This window comes from Pyrus communis, chromosome 11 (genome assembly GCF_041283825.1).
Source record: "Pyrus communis isolate YQ-2024b chromosome 11, ASM4128382v1, whole genome shotgun sequence".
NCBI lineage: Eukaryota > Viridiplantae > Streptophyta > Magnoliopsida > Rosales > Rosaceae > Pyrus > Pyrus communis.
This window is the reverse complement of record NC_142575.1, coordinates 6,602,336-6,624,291: the sequence shown is the minus strand read 5'-3', so window position 1 is coordinate 6,624,291 and position 21,956 is coordinate 6,602,336. Positions and strand designations below refer to the sequence as shown.

Genomic DNA, 21,956 nt, shown 5'->3' with positions numbered 1-21,956 from the left:
TTTTCGTGTCATATTACATATATCAGTTGGAGTAAATTATATGTCATTTGTTACCGTTATAAGTCTATGTGGTATTTTTAATATCTTCTTTGGAGATGGTCTAAGACTATCAAAAGGCACGCAACTAGCAATTGACAACAAGAAGGATGAGTTTGCTAAAGAAAACTAAACACAAGTTGTATGATAAACCCAAACGAGTTTGATTTTTGATGAGATTTTCAACCACTTTCGTCGCGCCACGTATCATTATTCATTAGTAATATTCGGTCTGATTTTTGTTCAAGTGTGAACTTTGTAAGGTTTTTAGATTTTTTTTTTTTTTTTTTTTTTTTTTTTGAAATTTTCACCATTGGATTAATTTTAGCCGTTAAAATTTTCAATTTTTTGAAATCAGATGCGCTACAAAGCACCACGTGATACATCAGCATCATTTTCCAATTTTCCTTTACTGTTGGGAATCTAACGGTCCGGATCAACAAATTGTTGGAAATCCAACAGCTGTGGCGCGCCCAAATTGGAGTTGTTTGACTCACTTTGATGAACGTGGTGGGCCCAATCTTCTATTACTTGAATAGTAGGAATGGAAAAATAAAGAAGAAGAAGAGAATCCCACTCCTTCCATTTTAGAGCGATCCGTCATAATGCTTTTGTTATAGTTGTACCTAAGGATATTTTTGGGGCTACCTACATGCCCATGTAGTTCATTTAACTGGGAGCTTCATCAAATCACAATAATATGCCGGGGATTGAAGGGAGACCTCCTAAATTGGCCGTTTGCCCTAATTATATGAAGGTGGTTGTGGTGGTGAGAATTCAATTAAACCCCATACGTTTAGGAAGTTTTCATTTAATCTTGCAAACATATATATTTAAGCAAAATATTTCCCACTAAAAATAAGTATCTTTAGTTTTGGTAAGATGATATTATAAGCTATAACCATGTGGCTTTGTTTGTATAGACGCAAACAAAATCATGTGGCTTTGTTTGTATCTCGTATCGGGGGCTCCTATACCTAGGACTCTCTTGAGTGAGAATGGTTATTTAACACTTTGACATCAGATTACTCTTACCTAAAAATTTGTAAAAACATAACTTTCACAATTACTCTTACCTAGAAAGGTCTCAACCTTGATTGATCCCACTCTAATTCACAACAACAACAAAGCAATAAATAAATAAATAAATAAAAACCAATCCAACTATCCAACCCTCCTCATCATAATTTCACCAAAAACACACAAACGAAAGCAACTTACATGAAATGGGACTACCACTGCGTCAGTTCCCCATAATCCACAACTAAAATTTTGGGTAAATTACACAAAACTACCTAAACTTTTGGTCGAACCACAATTTCATACCTTATGTTTTAAACATTGTAATGTCATACCTTAACTTATGAATTCGTTGCAATGTTATACCTCCATTAAATTTTCTGTCAATTTAGCTGTTAAATAATGACGTGACAAGAATGGGGCCTAGTACTTATCCAACAAAACTTAAAACATTAAAAATTAATTTTTTATGAGCCCACTACTTATCCAACAGAAATAAAAAATTAATTATATGACAATTAAAATTAATTATTAAGAAATGTCCTTCTCACTCTCTTCCTATCTCTCTCACTCATCTGCCTCACTCACTCTCTTTGCTCTCACCCCTTCCTCCATCCCCCTTCCTCCTCCCATTACTCCCTCCTCCATCCCTTTTCTTGCTCGTCCTCCTTAAACATTCCAATTTCCTGCGCCGATCCCCAACCACATCTCTCTCGACCTCAACGCTCTCTCCACTACGTTATGAACTGTAATCCATGTGATTTTCTTAATCACATTTTTAGTAAGTGAGTTAGTATTAAGCATGGGGTTAGTTACAATTGGTTATGCTTTTGTTGTTTTGTGCTGAAATGGCCAGATGGCATAGTTTGTATGGCTTTATATGGCCGAATGGTTGTAGTGGACTTCCAACGGTTAATTGAATTAAAAATATTATTCCAAAAAATAGGAGCTTAGGTCCCCTTCTTCTCCATCACTCCCATACTCCATTGTTATACCCTGCTGCAACAGGTCAAGGTTGAATTAGGTCCTAACATTGGTATCACCCATTGCCGGTCCTGGTTTCCCTTCCGTGCATACCCAAACACACTACCACCACTTGCTTTATGGCCATGGATGAGATAATGGCTGCTCTCGAAGCTTCTTTTACTTCTTTGTAGTCCTCTTTCTCTGATATTCTGGACGTCAAACTCGCGATTTGCTTTGAGCAGTTTCGCCGTGAACTCTCTTATAGGGGAAAGAATGGTGGTGAAACCTCAAATCCAGAGCGTCGTTCACCTTCGATCATGGAGAATCTCCTAGATCTCCGAGAATGAGAGCTTATACACACTCCATGCTGCGAGATCTATGACGGTGCACACCAACAACGGCAAAACCTGCAACATTGTATCAAATTTCCCAAATTCACCAATGGCGATGATTTGATTGCTTGGATTTACAAGGCCGAGCAATTTTTCACTTACTATGGCACTGCGAAGCATCAAAAAGTGGTTATAGTCTCTTTTCACTTGGAGGGCGAGGCGTTGCAGTGGTTTTCAATGGATGGACTATTTGGTCACTACACCACATTGGGATGATTCACCACTGCGTTTTGCCGTGAATTTGGACCTTCAGAATTTGAAGATTGCACTAAATCTCTCTTCAAACTCCGTCAATTAGATACTCTCAAGGAATATTACTGGGTTTCGTAGGCTTGCTAATAGAACTTCTGATGTTGGTCCAATTTTCCTTAAGAGTAGTTTCCTAGGTGGTTTAAAGAAAGAATTGAGATTTGATGTGAAATTGCTACGCCCTGCCACTGTCCATGAGGCTATTTCTATAGTTATTTAATTGGATACTAAGTATGCTAAGCTTAAATTTGGTTACCAAAAACCTTTCCCTCGGTACAAACCCACACCACAGCCTGCTAACCCCCACAATGTTGCCAATCCTCAGCTCCCTAACTTACCACTCAAGAAAATCTCATCTGAAGAAATTCAAAAAAAGAGAGAGGGGTGATTGTTGGTTATGTGATGAGAAGTGGGTTCATGGACATGAGTGTGGCCAAAAACAATTGTTGATGATCGATTTCCTAGGAGAATACGAGGTAGTATTTAAACCACCTGATGATGCATTGGCTAAGATCCAACATATGGAACTTAGTGAATGAGCTTATTTTAGGGCTTATTTTAGGACTATATCCAAATAAACACCTCAAATTATGAAAGTGGTAGGCTTCACTGGCAGCCAAACAATGAAAATCTTACCAAATTATGGTAGTTCTTAAAGTTTTGTGGATTCTAGGCTGGTGAAACAAATGGGTTGGCAATTGCAGAGCACAAAACTTTTTGAAGTTATGGTGGCTAATGGAGGAAAAGTGAAGAGTCAGGGCTGTTATAAAGAGGCTTCCATATCTTTAAGGGGTTATACATCTACTCATACATTTTTTACTCTTCCACTTGGTGGATGTGATGTTGTTTTAGGTGTTGATTGGTTATCTACCATCAGCCTTATACTCTGGGAGTTCCATCTTTTAACTATGGAATTCATAGTGAATGACCAACATTATAAACTTATCCATAGCAACTCTCATCCATTACCTTCTTTACAAACAATATCTTTGCACAATTGGAAAAAGAGTTTTTGAATTCTACTTTGGGATTGGTGCTCTACTCACTTGAAGGTTCTAAAATGGAGGCTTCTGAGTTAACTCTATCTCAACTACAAGACTTTGAGCCTCCATTTGGAATTCCTACTTCTCTACCACCTTCACGAGTGCATGACCACAAGATTTCTCTCTTGCTAAGCACCAAACCGCCCAACATCAGACCCTACCACTATGGTCTTCTCCAAAAGTCTGAAATAGAAAAAGCAGTAACTGAGGTGCTACAAGTAGGTTTCATTTGTCCAAGTCGAAGCCCTTTTGCTTACCTAGTGTTACTTGTGTTGAAGAAGAAAGACGGTTGTAAGCTTTGCATGGACTATAAAGAGCTAAACTCCATTACCATAAAAAACAAATACCCTATCCCATTAATAGATGACTTGCTTGATGAATTGTATGGGGCTAAGTTCTTTACCAAGCTTAATTTGCGATCTAGTTACCACCAGATTTGAATGTGTGAAGAAGATATCGAGAAGATTGCTTTTCATACTCATGAGGGACACTATGAGTTCCTAGAGATGCCCTTTGGGCTCACAAATGCACCTGCTACATTCCAAAGCTTAATGAATGATATCTTCCGACCCTACTTAAGGAAATTTGTGCTTGTGTTCTTTGATGATATTCTCATATATCGCAAGTCATGTCAGGATCACCTTTCACATTTAAGAACAACATTCCAGGTACTCACATATCATAAGTTTTTTGTGAAGAAACAAAAATGCTCTTTGGGCTAGTCCAAAGTTGAATATTTAGGGCATGTAGTTTCTAGAGAATGTGTAGCAACTGATCCCTCCAAACTTCAAGCAATAGTTGATTTGCCTATACCTGTGAATGTAAAGGGATTGAAAAGGTTCACAGGCCTAACTGGCTACTATAGAAAGTTTATTCCAGGCTATGGCAAAATCTGCCAACCCCTTTATGAGTTGACAAAAAAAGATAGGTTCAATTAGAATTCTAGTGCTCATGAGGCTTTTCTTACCCTCAAGCAAGTTATGGCTTCTCCTCAGGTACTTACATTGCCTAATTTTTCAATGCCCCTTGTCATTGAATGTGATGCATCTGGGAATGGCATAGGGGTAGTGCTACAACAAAGGGGAAAACCTATTGCCTTTTCTAGTCAAACACTTGGTCCTAAGAACTAATCACTCTTAACTTATGAAAGAGAACTGATAGCAATAGTGCAAGCTGTCAAGAAATGGCAAAATTATTTGCAGGGAAGGCACTTTGTCATTAAAACAGACTACATAGTCTGAGATACTTCCTCAGTAATAGTGCACATACTCATTTCCAACAAAAATGGGTATCTAAGTTGCTTGGATTTGATTATGAGACCCAATATAAGAGTGGTTCTGAAAATGTGGTTGTGGATGCTCTCTCAAGGGTAGTTGAGACCTCTTAGAATCAAGAAGAAACCAATGCCCACCTTGGAAAGGTTGTTACTTGTCAAGCTATCTCATATCCCTATATGGGGTGGATTGATGATTTGAAGAGGTTCAATGAAAAGGATGAATGGATCTTGCAAAAGGTGCAAGATTTAGCTAAAGATACAACAACTACCTCTCACTACCAGGTTGACAATAGGCTGCTCAAGTATAAATCAAGAATAGTGCTCAGTCCCAGTTCGATTTGGAGAGATAAGGTTCTCATTGAGCACCATTCCACACCCACTTTAGGGGATGAGGGGGTTCTTAAGACATATAAGAAGGTTAAACGTGACTTTTATTGGCCAGGCATAAAGAATGATGTAAAGAGATTTGTTTCTAAGTGCACAGTTTGCCAACAACATAAATATAAAACCATTGCTCCTTCAGGTTTGTTACAACCTTTGCCAATTCCTCAAGGTATTTGGAGAGACATTAGCATGGATTTCATTGGGGGTCTTCCTTTGTGCTCTAGTAAATCTGTGATAATGGTGATTTTAGACAAGCTTTCCAATTATGCCCACTTTGTGGCATTAGCAAACCCTTACACTGCCTCCATTGTGGCTTATGCATTTGTGAACCATGTCTTCAAATTACATAGCATGCCTGCATCTATAGTTAGTGATACATACCTTATCTTCTTGAGCTCTTTCTGGAAGGAGTTCTTTAAACTCCAAGGTTCAACCATCTGCCTAAGCTCAGGTTACCACCCCCAAGCCGATGGCCAAACTGAGGTTCTCAATAGGTGCTTGGAGACTTATTTAAGATGTTTCACCAATGCACAACCTAAGAAATGGTTACATTGGCTACCGTGGGCTGAGTGGAGCTACAACACTTCTTATCATACCTCTGCACAATTTACTCCATTCGAACTGGTTTATGGATCCCCCCCCCCCCCCGGGGCACCGGACATTGCAACTTATGAGATTGGCACATCAAGAGTGGAAATGGTGGAGTAAAGTTTGATAGCCAGGGATAGACTTCTGTCTTTACTCAAATCCAACTTGGACAAAGCTAGGAACAGAATGAAGGTGCAATTTGACAGGCATAAAACTAAGAGAGAGTTTGTTGTGGGGCAATTGGTTTATCTCAAGCTTATACCTTATTAGTTGCAATCCTTAGCTTCTCACTCTTATCACAAACTCCAGCCTCGATTTTATGGTCATTTTGAAGTTTTGAAGCAGATAGGCTCAATAGCTTACAAGTTAAAACTCCCTAAAGGCTGCAAGTTACATCAAGTTTTTCATGTTAGCTGTCTTAAGCAACATTTGGGTCCTGACATTATGCCTAAAACTACCTTGCCCTTTATCAATGATGATGGTTTGAAACAACAAATGCCCATTGTCACGCCCCAATCTCGACATACGGTCAGGGTCGACACTTGACGTCACCAAGTATCTATAAATCTAACAAACCCGCCTCCGAGATATGTACAAAGTGCAACTCAAGATTCGAATTGCATATAAATCTTCGTAAACTTTATGGCTACATCTAACCTCGTTAGACTGCCTACGTACCCTAAACAGCGATCAAGCCATTCGTAGTTTGTCTTTCACTATACTCGAACAATTGTCACATAAATCACTATGTCTCAACATAATACCACAATGCATATCATGCAATATTTCAAAGACCAAACTACGAAGCAAAAAAATATTCTCTAACCATATTGATCATCAAGTCTAATCATAATGCCAACAATCACAACCAACATCATTCTACAATCACATCATCAATAACACATACAAAACACCGAAATGCAGGGCTAGAGTGACACAGTTCGGCCAAAGCCTACATCTCTGAAAAATGAGATTTCGGACCACTCAACAAAATCCAACAAGATTAAGTTCTTGACCACTCAATGGAACCAAAACACCAAGCGAGATTCCATACCACTCAACGGAATCTAAACCAGGATACGATTATGGACCACTCAACGAAATTGCGGAGTAGAAAGGATTCCAAACCTCTCAACGGAATCCGAGTGGATATGATTCCGAACCACTCAACGAAATCGCGAAGTACAATGCGTATCGAACTACTCAATGAAATCCAAGCTAGATATTATTCTGGACCACTCAACGGAATCGCGAAGCATGAGGGATTCTGGACCACCCAACGAAATCCAGACAGAGCAGAGAATCGGACCACTCAACGAAACCCCAGCAGATACCCAGTTCTAGATCACTCAACAGAACTGAGCTGAAAGCCAAGAAATATATCAACGACTCGAACAAACAAAACATGAATCAAGTGCACAATTTACAAAAGCTCAACGAAATGAAGCAAAGTACAAGTACTAAATTTAGAATGGTCAACGAAACGAGAAATGAAACAATGAAATGGGATATGAAAAAAGCTCCGAAGCAACAAACCCCATGGCAATGGGTTAACGGTCCACTTCTAGCCTTCACATTTCATCACATCATGCCAATCATACAAATCGAACCACATTCCACAAACATATCAATGCACAAATCAAAACATACTTAATAAACAAGTATAATATAATATGGTGCCACTCCATTAGTACATGAATCGAATCACACGTCAATCGAGGAGACACGTCATCACGATGAGCCCGTCAAGTTCCATGAAATCTCAACCACACTCTAAGCTTAGAGGTACGCTAGAAGAACTCGGGCTAGTTGACAGATTTCACTATATATACTTCTAATGGAATGCTCTTGGTTAATTATACTTAGCACAGTGCCATACCCTAAAGCCGATCCTCTCAATCTCGGAGGAATCCGCCGCTACTACATCTTTCTCAAATGGTACCTTTTCAACTGAGCTGTTTGTATCGTTCGTCTTTACCTTCATTGCACTACCTTTCCTTCATCACAAAGCGTAACACATTTCCTTGCCAATTCATATAAAAATCCACTGTCTAAACCTTAAGAATCCTTTATACGAGAACATTAAATTATCCCGTCCTTACACTATCTTCCCAAAAATCATCAGCCATGACATTGACATAGAAAAGAGTGGAGATGTCTTATTAAATATTTGCCTAATGCTACAGATTATATGAAGTTCCCCGTCATTGCATCAAAATTGAATAAGCACGCTATATAATTCTTTTATGTGTGGAACACAAGAAAGGAAATGCAACCAATAAAACATAAAATATAAAAAGAAGAGTAAATTACACAGAACTACCTCAATTATTGGTCATTAACAATTTCATACATCGTCTTTAAAGTTTCAATGTCATACCGTATCTTCGAATTTGTTACAATGTTATACCTTCCGTCAGTTGTCTGCCAACTCCTTTATTAAATGCTAACGTGGCTTATGACGTGACACACTTTCTATTTAAAAACTAAAAAAATATTATTAAAAACTAAAAAAAAAATCATTTAATATTTTTAAATATTAAAATAATAATTAATTAAAGAAAAGTTATTTATATAAATAAAAAAAACCCAAATTCATCTTCCCCCCTCCCACCCCTGCAACCCAGAAATAAAAAACATAAAATTATTTAAGATATATATTTATACACACACACACAAAATTGTACATTTACTACAATATAATAATTTTACATAAAATCACATGTTGAAATATTACAAGCTGTACACTAAAGCTAACCATAAAACCAATGAGTTATACTGAGAAATAAGAAACTATCCATGAAGGTACCAAACAAAACATTGTCATTTGAAAACCTCACACATTTCTTTGAACATCTCCAAAAAAAAGGACTTAGAGAGTGAAATACTGCACCTAATGCTTCAGCTTCAGCAATTGTTGTCTCTCACATAGACATAAGCATTTGCATAGTCTCCAACAGTCCACGCATGAAGCCGAAAATTAACCATTAAAGACTTGCACAAATATACAAAATTAACTCCAACAAAAGCATGTAGTGCAAAATTAGCATTGCACATGCAGAGAATTGAGCAAATGCAGCCAAGAACTTACTTACAATCATTAAGTTTCTAGATATTCTTCTCAACTCTTGACAAATTATAATACGGAGAGCACTTTAAGAAAAGATAAACACATGATTAGATTATGAACCTACTAAATAGAGCCACTACATATATTTCTGCAGATATATACTACATAAGATTAACCAAACCAATCTGATAAACCAAATAAATCATTAGCCCAAAAATTAATATCAAATGTTTACTCTGTGTTAGGATTTTGGCTTGTCAAATATGTCCTAATTGGTTTAGGATCGTTTTAGGAAAATTAGAGGTATACCAATTCTTGTCCTAGAGGGTTTAGGAAAGAATTTCAGATTTTCTTATTCAATTTAGGTTTGGATTTCTAGAAGTCTATTTGGATTTGGATAAGTGTAATTTCCTAATCCACTTAGAAATAGGAATTCAATTAGCCTTAGGACATGTAAGCCGAACCTATGCCTATAAATAGGTTGCGGCAACGTTTATTTTTAAGAGAGAAAACAGCCAGAGACAGCCGAGAGTTTTGATATTAGTTCTAGGGTTTGCAAAAGTTATGTAATTTCCATTCTTAATCAAATGAGCGGTGATTTCTCTACCTAGAGAAATCACAAATGGATGTAGGAAAAAGTTTTGCCGAACCAGTATAATTCTTGTGTGTTTCTAAGTTTTTCTATATTTGCTAGTTTAGTCTATTGTCGTTGGTTATATTAAAGAACAAGGTCTAGTGGGCGTGTTTTTCAACAATTGGTATCAGAGCTAGGATCAAGGTGTTCTACGATGTCAAAAGGGAAGATGAATACGGATCCAAGACCTGTGTTAAAGCCATTTGACGGCAAGGATGACTTCACGGACTGGCAAAGGATGATGAAGAATGTACTGATACAGCAGGATTTGGACGATGCACTCGATGGTGAGAAGTCGGAAAACATAATAGAAGCAGCATGGACTAAGGTTCTCAAGAAGGCCAAGAGTTCCATCGAGGTCCATCTCACAAGATCAATTCGTGTTGGGTTTTACGGCTCAAAATTAGGATGATGCAAAAAATTAGGTTTGTGTTACCTATTTGGTTTTGGTGTCTTATTTGGATTTGGATTTTGACTTCTTAGTTGGTTTCCTTGGTGGAGAGATTTTGTTAATTACCTATTTGATTAGGATTTGGATTTACTTCCTATTAGGATTCTTATTGTAACCTAAGTCCTATGCACTATAAATAGGACCTTAAGGTTAGTGTATTTTGTGTGGCTCATTCGTGTGGCAATTTGGTGAGAGTCAATTTGTGAGTTTGTGAGTTAGAAAGCAATTTGGGAGAGACTACTCCATTTGTTTTGAGTTTTCTACTCGTTTGGTTTAGGGTTTGTAATTTTTGGGATTTGGGTTGTGAGAGTTTAAACACTCCTTTGTAATCTCCGTTTGTTTAGTGAAATTCCTCACCGTGTTTCGCTCGTGGCCGTAGGCTTTACACTGAACCACGTAAATCTCGTGTGTTAGTTTGAGATTGTTTTAGTTTTCACCTACGACATTGATATTGGTACTTTGTTAAAGTTCGCTTCCATTTGCGCATAGAAGTACAACAGTTCGGTCACACATCACCGAAAAATGATTGCCCAGGAAGCATGCGAAAAGTTGGAGAATGTTTATATGGGAAAAATTATGTCTAATAAACTTTTTCTAAAGGATGAACTGTTTGGGCTTCGACTAGAAGGAGGTGATATTGAAGATCACGTATACAGGTTCCAGAATTGCATAGCTAATCTTCAGAAGGTCGAAGAAACTTACAAAGATGATGATATGGCTATTATCTTGCTGAGGTCTCCCTTGCTAATCTTCAGAAGGTCGAAGAAACTTACAATATTTGATGGAAAACTCCCTTGAATTTGGTTACCTCCTATGGAAAATGTAACAAGAGAAGAGAGGTTATAAATGGAGGAAGGAATGCTACCAGACAACTGATTGGTGCCCAATCCCAAGAAGGTTAATTTTTTAAATTGGCCAATAGAACTGGGGATGTTTCCCATCAAGTTATTACCAGCAAGACTTAGTCTCTAGAGAGACGAAAGGTTACCCAAGGAAGGAGGGACCTGTCCCGTTACATTATTATAATTTAATGAAAAAAGTTGCAGCTTCGACAACAATCCAATTTCTGAAAGAATTTTACCCACCAACTTGTTGTAAGTGAAATTCACAAGGATAAGGTAGAAGCAATATGATATATTGAGAGGAATACTGCCACTAAATGAGTTAGCATCTAATCGCAATACCTGCAATCTACGCAAATTCCAAATTTGTGGAGGAATTTCATGACTGAAGCTGTTGTTTTGCAGCCACAACTCCCTTAGAAAACTTAAATTTCCAATGTTTGGGGATAGTTTCCCTACCAGATTTTGAGATTGCAGGTCCAACTTAGTGACCCTTTGGCGATGTCGTCGACTGCACACCACACCATGCCACATGCAAAAGTGCATGGATACGTTCCAGGAGCTCATCACATTGTAATTATGGAGATCTTGCTTTATTTGAGCTTTGATGGCTAGCAGCGCCAGCCTATCCGTCGCATTCCCTCCGATTCCCGACTGTGGGAAGCTTCAACAGCAAACGAACACTACACTGAAAAGCAAGTATATTAAGATCAATTTCAAAATCAAAACCCCTATTCCTGATCTGGTTAAGTATATAACTATAGAGAGAAGCTGAAAGAAATAGAGAGATGAGTGTTGAGTTGTGAATTTGGTGAGTTCCATTTGTTGCTTGACAAGTACATTTATAGAAGGATAGGATCATAGGAGGAGGGTTGGTCACTTGGTCCTGAGATTTTGGGGATCTTGTGCAAGACTTTAACAGATGCCTTTAAATTGTATAGAATTTACATTGCTATGCTTTCTGTAACATTTTAATTTTTATGATTATGAATGAATTGAGATTAAAAAAAAAAACAAATTTAGGTGTGGTGGACCGGTGGTTAGGTACTTATTTGCATCCCTATGTTTTTTAGTTCGAAATTTCTTATTTTTGAATACAAAAAAAAAAATGAATAAAAACCCTTAAAATGTCTGACATTATAAATTGTATAGAATTTAGATTGCTATGCTTTCTTTTACATTTTAATTTTTATGGTTATGAGTGAATTGAGATATATATATATATATATATATATATATATATATATATATATATATTTAGGTGCGGTGGACCGGTGGTTAGGTACTTATTTCCTGGATCAAGGATAATACGCTCAAGACAATAGCACAAAGAGGACAATTTAGTATATCATTGCACATTTAAATTTATATATGAAATATAAAGATAAAGTAAATTTGTAAATCAGGGTCCTTCTGAATTTGGAGACTTTGTGCAATGGCACCACTTGCACATTCTCAGGCCGGCACTGCAAAGGAGGAACTTACACCACAGTTTCCGGTTCTTGAAATCCAAATATGAGAAGGAATAAGTCCAAGTAAATGATAACAACTTTGGCTTCTTTTTATTTTTTAGACGGCTTCACTAGCTTACTTCCACTCTTGGGACCTATTGTCCGGTACTTTCGGTACGCCAAGGACCAAGACCAGTAAAGCACATTGATTCCAGAAGCTGACTGGAAACATTTGGCAACCATCCAAAATGAAAAAACAAGTACATAAACCAAATTTTTAGACATTCATTCCAATTCAAGTCTAAACTTCAAGAGTAATACGTAAACCAAATTTTTAGACTAAATTTGCAACACATATAACATGTCATTGATAAGGAATAACAACCTTAATCAATATTTAAGTAATAATCCAATCATCAACAATCACATCATATAATTTGCAAAATTTGATTTAAAATTTTGGTATCCCTAGCATTAGGGTTTAGGGTTTAGTAAATAAGAAAAAAACACATCACAAGTTGTATAAAAAACTTTAAAATTTTAAACAGAAGGGAAACAAAACTCATCATCTATCTACTTGTACGTCCGGGGTTTTTGGGTTCCCTTCTCTCAATACAAAATAAATTGGTTTTTCCGTATCTAAATTATTGAGTTTGAAGTACTTTTCTAAGTATAATTTTATCGAAATCTTACGTGTGAAAGCAAAAATAATTTTTAGGAAAACTAATAAAAAGAGCTTAAAAACTTTGAGTTGTAACGATAAAGACAAAATAAAGCGTAGAGTGAATAGTACCAGGATTGACTTTTTAGTGTAAAAATATGGTTTTTCGTTAAAGTGAACAGTACCGCGAACTTTTCGTTAAAACTCTCATTTTTTTTCTTTTATGAAGTTAGGACACATTTTTTAAGTCTTTTTAAGCCTCAAAAGTCTCAAGACCAGCCCAATCTTTGCTGCTCCGTGGCATAACAAGTTAAAACACCTTACGGCGGCAACCAATTGGTCTGTATCATCAACATCAAGATTCGAGAACTCCCTTGTACACAACCCCAAAACTCCAGCACCAATCAAATTAGCCTCAGATAACCCATCAGTGGCTCTTAGCAGAGTAGCATATGATATTTGCTAATTTACTTAACGAATTTTCTTTCCGTTCCTTTCTTGACGAACAAAGAAAGAAATATGACAAAACACTAAAGGGGATTATTAATGTCAAGTTTCGAAATGATCCTCCCTTATTGGACTTGCACTTGCAGTTGGAGATTGGCACTACCTCCGTAAAGCCTGGTGTTGCCAGTCATTGAAATTTCTTTCCTTTTCTTATATTGATATTGTACAATAATTCGAATTGTCTATTTGTGTGTCACCCTTTAAAGTCCAACTTCACCAAAAACCAAAGAAATTCATATTTGTTTTGTCACCTAATTGTTATCCAATAAATAAATGAACTATATTTTTCAGTTAAATACTGACAATGTTAAATTAATGGTTAAATGATTTTTTATTTAGTTGATTTTTTTTTTTCAAAGTTGATCTCTAGAGGATGAACTATAAAGTATACATGTATCCGATTATCTTGCAACATTGCAGAATGAGAGAGAGAGAGAGAGAGAGAAACGAGAAGGTAGAGCGCAAATATTCGACTGAGAGGATCTGTAACATCCCACATTCAAAAAACTTAGGTATGGTGAGTAAATTGCGCGTTTAAGTAAATTCAATGTGGCGAGTAAATTTCATAGTTGTCGGTATGAGTTTCAACTGTCCTGGGTACTAGAAAAGAGGTACAAAGGCAGTAAAAGAATGAAAAGAATAATGACAATAAGAACCATTGCTTGGTGAATACACAAGACTATTTTACCCAACAAAAAACAAAAGAAAGAGAATGAATACTTCCTACAAGAATGAAGCATATCAATCAACACTCTCTAATCACCTTTGAAATCTGTACATGTATGGTCAACTGCAAAGCTCAGCACATAGCTGCTGAGTCCGGGAGGGGCTGGGATCCGACAACGAATATGTTCCATTTCTGCCATTGCTTACGCACGTTAAGTTCAGCTGATTCCCTATCTGGCTCGACTACAAGATTGGCACGTATATGCATATAAAGAACAATATGTCAGTACAAAACCAATTTATAGTACTAGTAAAGTACATTGTAGAAGCAATTTCCTGACTCAAAATTTCACGAGTCATTTCTTAAATTACGATTCTTTAAGGCATTAGATTAAACGGCATGCCAAACTAGAACGACTGAATGCAGCCATGATCGCATAAATAAGCAAGCACTTCTATCTATCAAATATTAAGGTGGAAGTTAATATACACAGAAAAGAAGTACAGCATGTTACCAAACAATAAATATTTTGTGACTTGCAATTCCATTTTGACGTAGGGACACAGCTCAAATAATGACACCAGGAACAGTGATTGTTTAGATTGACCCTCGAAAAAGAGTAACCAGGCCAAGAGTATACCTGTCAAAAACATGATGACTGTTAGAAAATGCCTGCCTATTCTGATACTACGCAGATACGAGGACAATGAACTTTTATTTCCAATAACAAAACAACAAAGTACTGCCAACACATACAACGCAAAACAACAAAGTAGAGGCCACTATCAAAAAAGTGACCAATTAGTACCAAACAGAATAGTGATAACACGATGCCTTCTCCAAACCATTCTGATCAGCAACAAGCAGATACAGAGACTATTCGCAATGACAATAATGAAGACATTACAGGACACATGATATCTACATATCTACACAAAATCCAGTTATCTGATTTGATTAAAAAAAATAAAAAATTATTGCACACGTCAATTGTGGCTGCCGGATTCTCATGCATGGAATCAATTAGGTTCATGAAGTCAAACAACTAAATTTCAGAGATTGAGGAGGAGCTTACCCAACAATCAATAGTATCAAAGAGAGGACCCACAATACATATTGATATGTCTTGTGTTTAGATTTAACTGGAGTAGTAACAGGTCCAGGGGAAGCATTCCCTTGGGTAAGCCATTCAAACTGGGGGCGGATCAAAAACAAAAATCCAAGAAGAAATCCGGAGACAAATCCTCCAATATGAGCAAAGTTGTCCACATGTGGTAGAATCCCCACTGCTAAGTTTATTATGATGATGAAAAGGAGAGTAAGCAATGCTGCTAACTGCGGATCGAAATCTGAAACTGTAAGATCAAGGGGTCGTGCACATACTATAAAGAGGTGCATCATTGAGTATAGAAAAACTTTATTTACCTTATTTACATACATTGTCCAATTTGATATGAGCTCTGAAAGCATGCTTCCTAGTAAACCAAAAAGTGCACCAGAAGCACCAACAGAAATACCATATTGAATAAAAAGAGCTGAAAGCAAACTCCCACCAAAACCAGACATGAGATATAGGAAACCAATTCGAACTGCGGAAGAACAAATCAGAAAAACATTAGAATTTCAAACCAAATAGTTAAAACAGTTCATCAAAACTGTTCATGATGTAGATCAGCATCAAACCATTTTTTTTTTTTTTAAATCTTTTCAAATAGACGGCATCTCAAAACATTTCAAAATGAGGCGCTATATCTACATGTACAGGATATCCAAAACAATCCTTGCTCCCGCAGATGTGATGTAAAACTGAAATAATCTCTCAGCTTCTATTTCAAGCAATTTTACTCTGTAAAATGGAATACTATGTCTAAAACTAAAGTTTGAACCCCATCTTCGGTGTATAAACTCTTTTCTTTGCTCACCACTAAATAAAACGTCCTCTTGTTTCCATCAGACCTAGCAACATACTGGTGTAAGTTATACTCTAGGATTACAATTCAATAAACCAATGCATAGAAATCCTCTGTAGATTAATCGCAAGGTAGCTAAAGCCACCTGGTAAGTGTTTCACTTCTAGATTATGAAAGAAGTTTTGCTCTTGGTAACTAATATATTATTCTACAATTTATGTCATGTGCTTTATCTTTTACTACAAACATTCATGGATGTGGATATACATGCATGAAACTAAAAATCCCGATGCATACCAAATCCAAACTCTTGCTCAAGCTGAATTCCAATGAATACAAGACTGAGCATATTGGCAAGCACATGGAAAACTCCAGCATGTAACCACATACAAGAGATCAGTCGCCATCCCTGGTGTTGATGAACCACTCTCTGCGCGTCTAGAGCACCCATCTTTTCTAATCTTCAGGATGAAAACACATGAGAAACAAGTTAGATATGCAACTGAGACCTATTGACCCTTATGGGGCATGTCTATAGCTGGTATTTCCAAACAGTGATAGCTCCCTCGCCCTTGTAGTGCTACTTTTAGCAGTTATAGACTTTGGATGATGCATACTGAAATGAGCACATTAAATAGCTTAAAAGAATGACAAACAAGTCCTTGAAGAATGCATACCTGCTATTACCAGAGATATTAAGACAAAACAATTTCATTTTTCCATAATCATTCTACCATTGGCCTCACAGAGCAAGGAAAGTTGAACGAAAATTTTGAAACTAAGTCGCGAAAGAACACTGATATAAAACTTTAATCCTGTAACACATTACAGTGGACATTTTGATTAACACAGCAATCTAATCAAACCAAGTAGTTCACTACTTGCAGCTCTTCGGGCACCCTTCTTCTTTGCTCAAGCATTATGCCGACATCAAATAGACATCAAGCATTGCTTGAATGTCACTAAATACCTAAAACCCTCATTACCCGTCAAGCTCCTTTTTCTCAACTAATCGTAGATTCGCTTCTATATTCACTTTCCCAAGTCCAACATTGATTAAAAGCAGAATTACATCAAGCTTCATGTAGTTCCCCAAGACTACATTGATTACCGCCACTGCGTCAGTTCCCCAAAATCCACAACTAAAATTTTCAAATTTCCACATGCAAGCACCCAACAAATCCCAAAACACAAATTTCAATCCAAAACTGCAAACCCCAACAAATTTAAACAAAGAGAAACTAATAAAAGATTGAAGCTTTACGTGGTTGAAGACGGCCCAAGAAGTGGGTTTTCCTTGAAGGGCTGAAAAGAGAGGCCGCCAAGGAACCGACCAATGCAAGTGTCGGAGTTCTTGGGGCAATCGTTCACGAACATGGTCACCACAAAAACCACAATGTTGGCAACCACAATCGACGGCACCAGCCATGACACCCACCTCTTCAACGGGTTGTAGTCACTGAACGACCGCCGCGGAGTCGTCGTCTCCGGAGGCTGTCCCCCCTGGTGCACAACGTTGTCGCTCCGCCGTGGACTCACCACCTTTATCTCTAAGCTGCTCGGCGCAGCAGATTGGCCTCTCTCCATAAAAATCTCCCCTTTTTTCGTTTTATTGTCTTCAATCAAGGATTTTGATACAGACCCAGAAATCCCATTTGGGTTTTGATTCGAATCTCATCGAAATCAAAATGTGGGACAAAATTGAATGAAATGAGTTTTGAATTTTGCCTCTCTTTTTTTCTACTTTTTGGGGTTCTTTTAAAAAATAATTTATGTTTCTTGAGTTGGAGGGGAATGTGAAAGCTTTATGGTGAGTAGTTTTAGCTTTGTGATTAAGATTTTTCTGGAAAGTGCTTGTGGGATCTGCTTTGGTTTCAAGTTATGAACAAACTGTTGTTTTGGGTACGTATAGTCTTGGTTATCTGTGTCTTTGTACTTTGCTTTCCTTCTTCTTTTGTTCTTGTTTGATTTTCTTATTAGTTGGTTAATTACATCGCCAGTTTTGCAATTATGCAGATTGTCTTGTGGTACCAAGAATTGTTGTTGCCATTTTGCTATTTAAGACCTGTGTAAATTTTTTCTTCTATTTCTATATTTGTTGTCAAGATTTGTTTAATAGCCTATTTGGCACGAGCAATAATGTGCCAAGAGAGTATTCGTGATTTTAAGTGGTAGATTGTTATTGTGAATACAACATTCTTTTTCAACTTAATGCGTTCCGGGTTTAAACTCTCTCGTCCTCTTAGTACAGCTCCTAATAATAACGTCATTTGTAATATTTAAAAAAGAGAGAGAGAGAGAGAGAGAGAGAGAGAGAGAGAGAGAGAGAGAGAGAGAGAGAGAGAGAGAGAGAGAGAGAGAGAGAGAGAGAGAGAGAGAGGAGAGTTCGTGAGTCTCTTTTAGCAAGAATTTTAGTTTTGTATTGGTGTGTTATTGATTTTTTCTATGTCTATTTTGTTGTAATCAGTATATTCATTGATGATATTGAGTACAAAATTCATTTTACAATCATTTACAAATTAAAAGGTTATGTTGAAGATGTCTTGCATATTAGCTAATTAGTGTTTGTCAATTGTACGAGTTAATTTGAAATAGAAATAAGAATGACACGAAAAGATTAAAGACACTTCTCACCTCCTATTTAATTTACACACTAATTTCATTACATGACAGAAACCTTTTTATTCGGTAATAAGTTCATGACTTGTCGATTGGGAAATTCCAAAATTATCCAAAGGTGCTTGGAAATAAAAATTGATTCTTGGTTTTAAGGTGGTTCTACTACTTGAACAAAATTTTGATTAATTGAATTTATTTTTTTCCGTTTCACAAAGAGGAATAAGCCTCAAAAAAAAAAGAAAAAAAAAACAACGTAAGAATATCATGAGGCACGAGATTCCAGCTATGTCTACAGCTAGCAATTAACGACAAGAATGAGGAGTTTGCTAAAAAAGACTGAACACAAACTGCATGATAAATCCAAATGAGCTAAATCATTAGCAACATAATTTTTTTCACAAAAATTTGATTAATTGAATAATTATGAAGAAAGAAGGAAATGGAAAACTTTAAGAAAACGCAAACCTTCCAATCACGTCATTATTTGCCCTACACGCAATTACTTGCCCTACCAAACGAGGAAAGTTTAGGAATAATCAAAACCACGTTGCCAAACAAGTACTGGGGGTTGAAGACTCCGTTTGGTATAAATCATTTTATCCTTTGTTTCTGTCTGCAGATTAAGACATATATCCACCTTAGGTTAAACATCTGCAAGTTAAAGAAGAAGAAAAAACACAGAATTGCAGGTTAAAACAAATTGAAGGAAGAAGAAAAAACAGAAGTGCCATATAGGTTTTAGAGGAATACCACTAGACCGTAACATTGTTCTAAAAATCCTTGCCTAGCACCGCCTAGGTGCTAGGCGGTTGGTTACCGTCCTGATTAATGCCTAAGCATTTGAAAATTAAGAAATGGCGCCTAAACCTGCTGAGGCGTCCGTCTAGGCACCTGCCCAGACCTACCTCGATCGCGACTCACTTAGACAAAATGTAGATAACTTTCATTTTGCATTTTTTTTTCCATAAATTGTAAGAGACATGTTGCATACTTAAATGAACACACATTGTATCCTTATTCCCCATGTTTTCATTATGTTCCAATACTTCATAATATATATGTCATTCTATTTTGTAGTTTATGATGAAATTATATATATTTAAAGTATAATCAGACACTTATTTACACAAATATAATAGATTTATTTAAATCTGCCTAGTCCACCTAAGTTCTGCCTAGCCGCCTAGCCGCCTATGCGGTAGGCTCCAGCCTACCGCCCAATTAACGCCTAACATCTTTTAGAACCTTAGACCATAGTCTAAGCGGCATGCTGTAGCTAGATTTATATTGTAGTACATGTGGTGGTTTTAATTGTTTGGATTAATGTTGATGCATGCTGGTTTTTCAGTCATTTTCTTTTTATTAACTAGTTTTTCTTGTGCTTCGGTTGCTGTTTTGTACTATGTGTTTAGGCTTTTCTGGTTCTCCACTTCGATAAAATTAAATGTTGGCTGGTCATTGTAAAAGTTTAAATATAAAAACATTGATTATTCAGTTATTAACCATTTTGATATTATTTTCTAACAATCACTCATTCTTAAGAGTTAAAATCAGCATTCTTAAGACTAAAGAGTCAGGGTAGAAAAAGGAGGAAAGTTCTCCGTTCCTAGTTCTCCTATAACTAGATCCTCTAGGACTATCTTTGAGTGTGGTTTGAACTATTGATTTACGTAATTGGAAGTAACCAATTAGGTTTCAGATGAAACCTAGAAATCGATCACATATTTTGATTCCTATATATCCACTTATGTGGTACTTTATTATATGATATCTATATAAGAATTATACGACATATATATAAGATCCATTTGTATAGATATCATCATCTACATTCAGAAAGAGGTACGCTTCGGAAGAAGCTTGTAGAGTTTGGGAAAGGGTTTTGATTGATCAAAAAATAAGAATCTACTTCAACCGATATGCTTTTAGGCATGGCCATACATAACATAGAAATCACACTTGGAAAGGGTGGACAATTAGCTAGAGCAGCAGGTGCTATAACAAAACTGATTGCAAAAGAGGGGAAATCGCCACATTAAAATTACCTTATGGGGAGGTCCGTTTGATTTCCAAAAATTGCTTAGCAACATTCATACAAGTGGGGAATGTTGGGGTGAGCCATAAAAGTTTGGGTAATGTTGGACCTAAATGGATGGGTAAGTGTCCTGTAGTATTCTAAAATCATATTAAATTTGTTACTTAGTAATACAATTTAGTGTTATACTTCTCCATTTCTTAGTATAAATATATTGTTGTATTAAAAAAAATTATACCAAACTTACATGTGACCCGTTATAAATTCAAACTCGTTCATGTTGTGTTGAATTTGGACCGACCAAACCAAAACTAGGACCAATTAATTCGGTTTGGTGTATTTTATGATAATTTATTTGTTGATAATGATTGGCACACATGCTTTTTAATTTCGCACACACTAAATTTTCTCGAAAATTGGTCATATTGATGAATCTACAAAGGCCCAATGGTGAACTAACTAAACGCTAAACATATTGTTGGACCATGTAATTTAGCTAAAATATTAAGTTTGAAGTGATTTTCACTAAAATATAATGGTTTCCAAGAAAATGTGTTTTTTATTGAGTACTAACAATATGTATTACACTTTCAGCGTGCACTAAAATTCAACACAATATGAGTATGTATTAGTATTGCATCTAAGGGTGGCGTTTTAGTGGGTTTACCGACCAACTCAACCGAATTTGGTTAGGTTGGGCTATTCGGTTGAGTTGGGCTAGGTTGTAAACTTTATATATTTATTTTTGCGTAAAATTTCGACCACACAATCCGACCACCCATTCACCAAGTAGGTTGGGTTGAAGTATTACTAACCTGTTTGAGACTGACCCACCATAATATCAACAATTCTTAAACATATATACATATACATATAACCACACTTGTTTGTTTCTACTTTATTTCAGTAATGAATTTAAATATCAAGTAACAAGTAATGATTCTATAACACTAAATTCACATGTTTAAAGCTAATATGACATTTATTTTAGACTCTTTTTATTCATACTCACTTTAGGAATAAGAAAGAAACTAAATAATTCCAACATATGGAATTCGCCCAATCCAACCTGCCTTAGAATAGTTTGGGTGGGTTGGTTTGCCCATTTTGTTGAGTCGAAATTAGTTCCAATAATACCAACTCAAGCCTATTGGA

The 21,956-nt window shown here is 36.5% G+C and overlaps 1 protein-coding gene and 1 pseudogene across 1 annotated transcript; both read right to left on the bottom strand.

The window, feature by feature from the left end:
- Positions 1-10,702: 10,702 nt before the first annotated feature.
- On the bottom strand, positions 10,703-12,634 carry LOC148692790 (uncharacterized; annotated as a pseudogene).
- A 1,475-nt stretch (positions 12,635-14,109) lies between these two features.
- LOC137742542 (RHOMBOID-like protein 1) lies at positions 14,110-18,103 on the bottom strand. The gene is given in 7 exon segments (XM_068482440.2): positions 14,110-14,479; positions 14,752-14,843; positions 14,846-14,877; positions 15,313-15,572; positions 15,663-15,826; positions 16,445-16,608; positions 17,412-18,103. Coding segments are annotated over 7 exon segments (1,158 nt in total). The 5' UTR covers positions 17,735-18,103; the 3' UTR covers positions 14,110-14,356.
- Positions 18,104-21,956: the final 3,853 nt, after the last annotated feature.